Source organism: Stigmatopora argus, chromosome 14, assembly GCF_051989625.1.
Source record: "Stigmatopora argus isolate UIUO_Sarg chromosome 14, RoL_Sarg_1.0, whole genome shotgun sequence".
Classification (NCBI taxonomy): domain Eukaryota; kingdom Metazoa; phylum Chordata; class Actinopteri; order Syngnathiformes; family Syngnathidae; genus Stigmatopora; species Stigmatopora argus.
In genome coordinates, this window is record NC_135400.1 from 7,527,747 (window position 1) to 7,538,392 (window position 10,646).

General features: G+C 39.8%; 2 protein-coding genes across 2 annotated transcripts in view; both read left to right on the forward strand.

The window, feature by feature from the left end:
- The first annotated feature begins 229 nt into the window (after positions 1–229).
- On the forward strand, positions 230–3,902 carry LOC144088235 (uncharacterized). The gene is made up of 5 exons (XM_077618558.1): positions 230–297; positions 444–1,970; positions 2,138–2,255; positions 3,471–3,542; positions 3,819–3,902. The coding sequence occupies exons 1-5, from the start codon at positions 230–232 to the stop codon at positions 3,900–3,902; spliced, it is 1,869 nt and encodes a 622-aa protein (XP_077474684.1).
- Positions 3,903–6,003: 2,101 nt separating this feature from the next.
- Positions 6,004–10,646, forward strand: part of triobpb (TRIO and F-actin binding protein b) — a 12,198-nt gene continuing 7,555 nt past the window's right edge. The window contains exons 1-4 of the mRNA XM_077618333.1: positions 6,004–6,462; positions 9,213–9,269; positions 9,373–9,441; positions 10,602–10,646. The exon at positions 10,602–10,646 is cut by the window's right edge and continues 45 nt beyond it. Of these exons, the coding sequence (XP_077474459.1) occupies positions 6,457–6,462; positions 9,213–9,269; positions 9,373–9,441; positions 10,602–10,646 (177 nt within the window). The 5' untranslated portion in view covers positions 6,004–6,456. The remainder of the gene's footprint in view (positions 6,463–9,212; positions 9,270–9,372; positions 9,442–10,601) is intronic.

Below are 10,646 nucleotides of genomic sequence, written 5' to 3' on the forward strand. Positions count from 1 at the left end.
GCTCCAGGGTTTAAAGAAGACGTCGAGAAACGAGAGAGCGGATACTTCTCTTTGGGGAGGGCAGCAGGTGCCCGTGCTCCTCGCGATAATGGCCCTCAAGCACCTTTTCGTCATCTGGAGAGAGGGCATCCGGTCTTTAGCAATAAAAACTTTGAGCCCAGAGATACTATTCCCTTTAGAAATCCTAATCTTGGTCTAGCCTCTGAGAGGCAGGTAACTGAGGTTCTGGATGACGAGCTACCAGTGGAAATACCACCTCCCGACCCATATGACATTGCCGTTGAAGTCGAAGCCCAGGTCGGCGCTCGTTCACCAAGTCCGACTCCTTTTAAAATAGCTGAGTCACTGGCTAGTGGGCAGCGGAAAGGTTTCATTAGTTCTTACGGTAGGGGAAAACCTTACAATTCTTTCCACCAACAATCTGGGCCCGTTGATTCGTCGAGGCACAGCTCAACTCTACAATCCCGTTCCTCTTCGCCAGCACGTGAAAACATTCAATTGAAGAGAACAGACTTCCCTTCTGCCACAAGAGGGCATCCTGTGGGTAGAGTAGAGCCTCTGGGCACGGATCTACGACTAAGAGGCTCCCACGAAGGATCACGTGGGCGATGTTTAGACTCTCGAACTTTGCCCAAAAACTTTAAATCTCTTTCTGGGTCAGCCAGATCTCAATCAAGTACAGCCACTGATTTTAGGAGTGCTTTACGAAAAACCGAGGCAAATGGCTCCTCCACTGGTCGGCGTCTTGAAAGCAGAGACTCCTCTAACGGAAAAATGTCACTCCGCACAACTGTCAGTTCTTCACATGCACTCAATAGTCATACAAACTTTCCAACTCGCAGACCTTCTGAGAGTCACTACGGAAGTCGTGGTTCTTCACCCACCAGAAGAACTTACAGTTCTTTGAGCCAATCTGTGCTTCGTAAATCCGAATCAATGACATCTCTGGATGGAAGAAATCATCATGGACGTTGTGGCTCCCCAATAAGAGAAGGCTATGACATTGAAAGTCAGGCCCTCCTACGAAATGGACTTAATGGCCAAGACCATGAAAACCCTAGCAGCTCCCTCGCACCACCATCAAGTCAACCAAAACTTCACATGACAGGATTCATTAATGGAAGTAGCAGTCAATGCCAGTCTGAAAGAAGATCCGATCATACTACTAGTCCGTATCCACATAGGAAAAGAGCCGGCAGCACTTCTTTAAATGGTCGTGAAAGTCGAAATTCCTCTCCTTCAAGGAGAACTTATGAAAATCCCAGCAAGTCCCAAGTCAAAAGCCATAGCTCTTTGCCATCGAGGCAGAACTACAATAACCATCAGCGAAATTCTTTTCGAAAAAGTGAATCCAGCAGTTCTCCCAAGAGAAATAATCACGGCAGCCGTAATTCTTCCCCATCTAAAAAAGCCACCGAGGGACTTCCAGTCTACCCAGTCCCCAGAAATACCACCAGTGGAGAAGGCACCCGTTCATTTCAGAGAAAAAACAATTACAACGACTCCAAGTCTGCCTCTGCTGGTTCACCACGCTCATGGCGGGGCTCGACAAATTCGCTTCGCAGCTCCTCGCTATCTCGTGCTGCTTCTCCCACCATTCGGAATGCAAAAGTTAACAGAAAAGCTTCTGGCTCCTTGCAAACCTCTCAAAGTCCTGGTGGCACTCGATCTCGGGTTGGAAAAAATGACCTTGAAGGTCAATGCTACCCCCTACCTCATGATAAAAGACCTCATCCACTTCGGAGCCCTTCACCGACACCTCAGAGGAAAACTCAAAGTCAAACCTTATCACAGAGCTCAATCGATTCCTTTGAGTCTGTGGCATCCACTGGAAGAAGCAGGGAGATATATACCACAATGGCTGATCTACCTAAGGTCAAAATTATCCATCAAAGCGATGACGACAGCCACACAGAGAGACCTTGGGATCGCCAACCCGCCCGGAGACGAGAACTTTTCAAACCAGCCAGGTTAGACTTCATTTAATTGCACAAATCCCACTTCTGAGTTCCGTGACAGGCGTTTACTAGATTTGCAAATGCAGTACAGCAAAAGCAAACTATACTTACACAACATTAGCTTCTTTTGCGTATTTGGTCGATGACATCTCATACTTCACGGTACTGTGCTGTTTCAGCCACTCCCTGAGCAAGCATCCCTCCAGAGAGTGGGACGACACAAGCGAAAAGGATAGAGAATGGCACAATGGAGGCAGTGGGTATCTATCTCGGGCTCACTCCTCTTCCTCATTGCAGGTAAGATATCTTATTTACTCATTTAGATATAATACATGCGTTTGGTGCATGAACCTACCAATGTTATTACCAAGGACATCCAATTATTTGACTTTTTTGTCACTGCTTACCTGTGATCAGTCGGTGGGCCTTTTGTATGCACTAAATTCAAGATTCTGTAGATGTGGCTGCATGACGCTGACAGCTTGACTGTCTGGGTACATTGCTTGCTGACGTGCTATATTTATATAGTGAAAAGACGGACGTGTAAAAGAGGAATGCGCATGAGCATATTATGTTTAAAGCATGACAATATTAGCAGTCGACGATGACGTTTTCATCTGCTACCAGTGACCGAGACGATCCGATTAGAACCGAAATGGTTAAAACGAGATTGGTTTTACAAAAAAAAAACGTACTTAAAAAAAAAAAAAAAAAAAAATGTTATACAGTGAATGCAATTTGAAAGGATCAAAAAACGTATAAAATATGGGAAAATCGTATACCGTATTTATTGGAGTATAACGCGCACCCGTGTGTAAAAGAAGGTAGATTACCTAAAACAGGTTTTACGTCTCCCAATATACATAACGGCTGCTGGGGGGACTTTTTCACCGGGATTCGTGTGTAACGCGCACCCGAACTTTACTTCAGTTTTGGGTACAACATTTTGTGAGTTATACTCGAATAAATACGGTAAATCGACTGGTATGTCACTGTGAAATCTTAAGTTCAGTAGCCATTTTAGTCTCAGAACATTTTTTTAAGCCTTGCAGTGAGTGGTACTGTTGATAATTTGTTAGGTGGTGTTTTGATCTCATTAAAATGTGAACACTTTGATGAAGCTGACAATTTGGAAGAGGAAATGCACTGGTCCATGAACATAGTTGTGAACTTTGCCATTCAGACCAATTTCCATTTTAGATGAACTCATTCATTGCCAAGACATGGACAGTGATAAACATCAATTACATTTGAACTGGGATGGCTGAAATTGAGTGAACATGTTTCACTATCATTGACGGAGCGAGACGTCAAATCTAATTTGACTGGCAGGCTGGCAGCGATCCGAGTCAAAATGGATTGAACTGTCAATGGCCTCCAATGAGTTAATCCTTGATTTGGATTTGAAAGACAAATATCCTTTATGGTTATGAGAATTTTAGTAACAAATAAAAATTGGTATTTTTCTTAAGAATGAATACTATTTTTATTTTATTATGATTATTTTTCAAGCGATCTTGCAGTCCCACGGCGGATGAGGGTGTTTCTTGGAAAGATCATCATCACAGATTCACACCAATGCAGGTATGAGATTAATCCGGTAAAAACAACTTTCTATTTTTTTTTATATTCTCAGATAAATCAGAGTTTTGGTCCATAAATGCAACACATCCTGCTTCTCAATTAATTTCAGCAAAAAAAAAAGGTCATATACAGTAATTAACTTTTTTTAAGTGCCAGACCAGCATTAACTTGCCCAATGTTCACAGATCTTTTTTTTCTTTATTATTATTTTTATTGATGACCCAGGCTTTTATTTTATACTCTTTCTCATGCCTGCGGGTATTTCTTCAGATTTAGTTTGAGCTTTGTCACTTGCGGTGTGCTGGCTGGGGCATGTGGTGGAATTCCAGGGCTTCACCAAGTGAAACCAACAGCAACTGAGCTGGGAGGAACCCAGATGTAGTTAGTGCGGTCGGTGTACGTGCATACAGAAATACCGCATAAAGTGTTTAAAACTATGCCAAAGCTGCTGCCATATTGGATGTGGAAAAGCGGCACCGTTAGTAAAGATTCCAATTTCTTTTGATGCTTTGGGAAGTACAACAACTAACTATCATTGTACACTCATGACCAAAGCTCATACAATTAATTCTGAAAAGTAGATTTTGATTTGCTCAATATGTCAGAATGATGGTTAGTTAGTACATGCAGCTCAAAGGTTCTTAGATCGAAGGTTCAATCCTCAATTGGTTCTGACCTTACGCTGTGAAATTTGCATGTTCACCCGGTCATCGTCTTTTTGGTTACCTCCCAGCTCCCCAAAACACGCATGGTAGGCTTGATGAACATTCTAAATTGCTCTTAGGTATGAGTGTGAGCGTGAATGGTTGTCTGTCCCATTTTCCCCTGTGTTTAGCTGCCAATGAACTCAGGGTGTCTCTCGCCTACTGCCCACAGTTGGCTAGTATCGGGTCTATCACCCTCTGTGACCCTTGTGAGAATAAGTGGTATAGAAAATGAATGGATATGGGTATATACAGACACTCCTCAACTTACGAACGCAATTGGTTCCGAGCGATTGTTCATAAGTTGAATTTGTTTGTAAATTGATTTAGTGCTATATTTTGTATTATAATTTATGTTTAAGGCCTATATAAGTATATTGAAGGTTTATATAAGTGCATTTGTATGTTTAAGGCTTGTATAAGTAACACGCATTGGTTTGTACTGAAAAAAAAAACATTTAATAAAATGGAGAGAATATGTACAGTACTGTAGAGAGAGAGATAGATTTATGCATTAGAAACTGGCCAAAAGAAGCGACCTAATGACGATTGCACAGTTTTCTTCTTTTTTTCATCATAAATGATGCAGTAGCACTGTATGGCATCATTCAATTGATTTGCAAACTTTGTGCAACGTTCAATATTTGGGTCCTGCTGCTCGATCTTTCTGTTTATAAATGGTACTGAATGTGCAACGCTCACCACTTTCTGACGCGCATCAAGCTTCGTTATTATTGCCACTCGTTTCAAATGAAATGGCTTGCCTCTTCCTTCCAACTCCCTCAATAGAAGCCTTTAGCTTTTTACCAACCATATTCAATATTGGATGCATGAGATATTTAATGATACAAATGAAAAAGGTTCTTTGCACACTGGAGATACATTCACGCACTTCCGCATTGCAACGAAGAAGGTAGATGCTGGGTGAGCTGAGCTCTCACAGCGCCAGGCGTCGGTATTAGCGGCGGAAAGAAGTACTACTCCGAAAAAGACGCGAAATACAAAATTGGACTTGCGAACATTTTTGGACTTAAACGCAATTTGCAGACATGTTCGTATGTACCGTTGTTCGTAAGTTGAATGTTCGTAAGTAGGGGAGCGTCTGTATACATATATATGTGTGTGTGAATATATGTGTGTATATATGTATGTATATATATATATGTATATATATGTGTATATATATGTATAAATGTATATGCGTATATATATACATATATACACACATACATATATACATATACACACACACATATATATATATATATATATATATATATATATATATATATATATATATATATATATATATATATATATATATAAAAAATTCAATTTTTTTGTATAAAATCTTATTGTCCCTTATTTTTTAAAACCATCAAGGAATATATTTATTTATTTTTCTTAAAAAAGGGGGTGTATTTTTTAAAGACCCGACAGCCTGGCGGTTGAGTGCTTCACGAGTAGGCCTTACAGTTCTGGGGTCCTGGGTTCAAGCCCAGCTCCAGCATCCCCCCGCGACCCTTGTTAGGATAAGTTTTTCCGTTTTTAAATATAATTAATTAACACTCCGATTTTCTTACTCAATCTTTCATTGAGAACTACAGAAATGTCATGTGAATTTCACTTTAGAAGGAAATATGAAGTTGACAAGCATTAGTTATTGAACTCTGTCAAGCCACCTCTAATATGGCGGACAGGACACCGTGTATCCTCAGAGTCGGGCCAACCCACTCAATGGGACGTCTATGTTTCTATTTCTACTGCGTTGACAGTCAAAGGGACAGTCTTGGTGCTTGTCAGCGAGCCCGGGCTCGAGATCTGTTTTCTTCAAGAGCCGAGTAGAGCCGCCCAGGAAGTGAACCACAAGTCGAAAACACTAGTGCTGTCGCTAAGTGTCCAACTTGCACGCTGCACATTTTTTCCGCTCTTTTTCCTCCTTTTCAATCGCATTTTTTTGCGTCAAAAGTCTTAGCGGACTTCACTTCCTGCTTACGAATGTCGAAAGCCTCGCTTAGCGGGGCTGTGAATGGCGCGGTTTTACCCAAAGTCGTACAAGAAAGTTGGACTACTTTACTGACAGTTTAGTTAGGTCGACCAGGAAGATCCGACGCGGAGAGGAAGAAGCGTAGTCTTTTTTTTTTTCATGAGTTAACGGTACTTTTCCTTTTCTTCTACTTTCAACCCCGTCCTGCCCGGATCCACTTATCATGACGGTAAGTTTGTTCAAATTTCAAAAGCGAGCGACTTCTTTCTCTTAGCCCTTCCTCTAAAAAGATCACTTTTTTTGTCATCGAAATGTGTTGCGTGAATCTCAATTATTTCACTTTTTGGAAACAACCTGAGTCTCTTTACAGGCCGAACAGTTTTAATTTTCCTAGTCCCATTGTTGCTGTTATATTGTGTTGTCTAGTTAAAGAAAGAAGCAAGGGGTAGTCATCCAATAGTTTCATTTTACCTTGGCTTTACTTTTGTACTTGTATTTATTAGGGATGTCCCGATCGCATATTTTTTGCATTTTAATAATCATCCGATATCGAGTCCCGATACCCAGGAAATGTATTAAGTAGGGGGTGAAAAAAGTAAAATGTCCAAATGTCTTGCCCACCCCATTCGAATAGAACTGCTGCAAAATTATAATCACATAATAAATAGGGTGATTTCAACATACCAGAAAAAAAACAAAAATCCCCCTTTTTCAGCTGTGCAGCACCAAAATTAGATTACAATTTGTGTTGATATATTTAACATAAATATACTCACAGTGAATAAACTTGATCACCTAATGCAATAAATTAAGCTATTTTTGTTGCACATCTGCTTTTTTTTTTTACATCAATGTTTGTTTCAAGTGTCCTAATAGTATATCTATAATTTGTGGGTATTACATTTATGGATCATTTTGTTGCCATAACTCATACAGTTTCCCCCCCCCCATTTCATTTTCTGAACCGTTTTATTTTACACTATGGTTGTGGGGGGTGCTGGAGCCTATCCCAGCTGACTTCGAGCCATAGGCGGGGAGAACCCTGAATTGGTTGTCAGCCAATCGCAGGGCACAAGGAGACGAACAACCATTCAAACTCAGACTCGTACCTAGGGGCAATTTAGAGTGTCCAATCAGCCTACCATGCATGTTTTTGGAATGTGGGAGGAAATCGGAGTACCCGGAGGAAACCCACGCAGGCCCGGGGAAAACATGCAAACTCCACACAGGTGGACCCACCTGGATTTGAACCTGCTGTGAGCCCGATGTGCTAACCACTCAGTCGCCGGGCTGCCCAACTCATAAACTGCCATAGCAAAACATTTTAAAAACCCAGTTTTTTTTTACCCGATTTTGATTCTATCAAAAAGACGTGATGGGGACGATCTCCGAGAAATTCCTATCTGATTTCTGATCGGGGGCAACCCTAGTATTTACTATGAACTTGCTATTACATCATGTAATTTACATTCCATCCTGCACAGTGGTTGTCAACACATTTAGGCTGTGTGTTTTTTTGTTCTTACTCTATTCAAGTTTACTTGTACTATATGTAATATGTTGTTTGGTGATTGATGTAATAAGGAGCAATGTTAGCAATTTTTTATCAACGACACAAGATTTTTATGGTTGAACGGGGTTATTCAGCAACTTGATGACTGACCCTCGTCTGCCTTTCTCCAACCTTCCCAAGATGAAAAAGATCTCTTTGCAATCTCTTTTTTTCTGGCTTTCACCGTGACCCCTTTTGTAGACCTGTTGTAATCACATGATAATCAAGTTCCTCTTAACACTCAATAACAAGTCACCCTTTTGCAACTGTCGGATGCTAAAATGTTTCTTTGTATATTTTATAGCTCAGCAAAAGGCCATGAATTCAATACTTGAGTTTTTGGAACATCACACTGTGCTGCAGTCTTATATATGTCCGTCCATTTAAAAAGAATTTTGAATGAAAGAAAGAATGTCTTAGAATTCAAATGTAGAAGATTTTAATTCTGAATGCACCCAGAGTTCAAGTTCTATCTGCCTAGATGAACAAAAGTGAGAAATGTTCTGCCAAACAACTTGTTTAATGTAAACTAAGTGCTGTTTAAAAACTCCCCTATTAACTAACTAACTAATTAACAAGGTATGATTTTCTGTGGATTACAAGTCCAAAACAGGCTGACGATTAGAAATGGGTGAGGGGTTCGTTTAAAAATAGTAATGCATACAGTGACATTTTAAGGCTTCTTCAAATGACTACTAAAATTTTCATGTGTTTGCTGTTTCTTATTTAAATGCTGTGGACTGGAGAACTTTGCTGTTACTTTTCACACCTCCCATGTCTTGTGATGCAACTTTATTGCTCAGCACTAGACTAGGATCCTCTTGCAAACAGTGGATATAAAAAAGATTACACAAACCTGTTCAAATGCTAGGTAAAAAATGACTACATGATAAATAATGTTAGAAAACATCATGCAAATTCCAATCTTTAAGTTTTAAATAAATAATCAACTGAGATAATGTGCATTAAACTGGATTATGGCTGTTCGGAATCAACCAATCCTGGTCTAGCTCATGTCAAATGGACGTCAGTTCTCATCTGGAAGACTTAACAGTGCTCTGATCATCCTAAAATTAATTTAGAATTCTGATGTTAAAACACGTTCGACAGGTTTTCAGAATTTATTTGCTTTCGTCAATTGATACATTTCTGGCCCTCAATAACACGATAAAAGTTTATTTTTAATGTCATATTAGGTAACTAATGGCTATTGACGTTAGATGGCCCAATCATTTAAACTATAAGAAATGACTCTGACTTCACATTATTCAAGGCCAAATATTGATATTTAATTTTTAACATGTACCATAACCAAGAAGAATGTTATCACATAGAATCCAAATAAAATAGCTGTCTTTTACTCTATTAGGGCAACATTTTTGTCTTTATGGTGATGTTCTCTGACATTGATACTATCTGCTCTGCAGCCTGACCTCCTGAACTTCAAGAAAGGATGGATGTCAAAACTGGATGATTGCGGCGAGGTAAGAAACCGTAGAATACATCCTCTGTCCTTTCCGTTGAGTAACAAAGTAGAAATCTCATCTGTATTATTGCTGTTGTCTTACATCTGCTATATTTATTCAGTGGAAGAAGCACTGGTTTGTTTTGACTGATGCTGGGCTCAAGTACTACAGAGACTCCAGTGCAGAAGAGGTAAGTTTAGTCGGTTTCTGTTCTTCTTTTCTCAAGCGAGAACAAAGAGTATTCAATTACTGTATTTTTCGAACTAGAAGTCGCATCAGCCAAATAATGCGCAGTGAAGTGAAAAAATATGTAAATCGGACTGGAATGTAAGTTGCGTTTTTGGGAGGTCATTTTTTTTTCAGAAACCAAGAACAATGTTGAATGGTTACATACGAGCAATTTGAGATACAAGTTAAATTTGGAGCAGATATTTATCTTGAGATACGAAACAAATTTTGATATACGAGCAGACAGCGGACGCAAGATGCTGCTCATAAGGACATCATGGGCACTGTCTCTCTCCCCGCAACTCTCTCGTGTAATGTCTCTGGTCGCAATGCTCTCGTGTAATGTCTCTGCGAGCACTGGGCGGAGCGTTGCATTTTTTCAGTGTTTTTTTTTCCCCGTTAGTCATTGCGAATGGTGAGGCGATCGCTAATACGAGTTATATAGACTACTTCTCGTTGGCAAGTGGTCGTGCATTGTGAGGATATTTGTGTGCATCATTTTGGGAATATTTTGAAGGGAATACAAAATCAAACAACCCTTGATATTGAGTGAAAGTCAGTGTGGAGGCGGGGCAAATAGAGCCAAGAAGAAAAGGTATGAAAATGTCAAAGAAAATTAGAAGTTTAGTGTTAGTTTAAATTAAAGTTATTTTGAGTGTGTCTGCATCGTAATCCAACTTCATTTAAATTTGTTTATGTTATGTTACGAGCGCGTTTACGTGGAAAAATATCCTCCAATATCCTGTTTTTGCTGTTTTTTCAGAGGGGTGGAACGAGTTAATTTGTTTTTAGTTCATTTCTATGGGAAACGTTTGTTTGAGTTACGAAAAAAAATCGACATACGAGCTCAGTCTCGGAACGCATTAAGCTCATATCTCTAGGTACCACTGTAGTAAATTGGAGAACAGCAGGATACCTAGGGATCTGTTCACATAACAGTTTTATCAGATAAACATAGCATTAAAAAAACAATAGGCTGTCAGTGGTCAGAGAGAAAAAAATACAAGTCGCACTGGAGTTTTAGTCGCAGACCCTGCCAAACTATGGAAAAGAAGTGTGACTTATAGTCCGGAAAATACGGTAAAGGTCAAACTAAAGTGGGTATTGGGTGTCCTTCAACAGAAAGATGACTTGGATGGTGAAATTGATCTGAAATCCTGTGTGAAG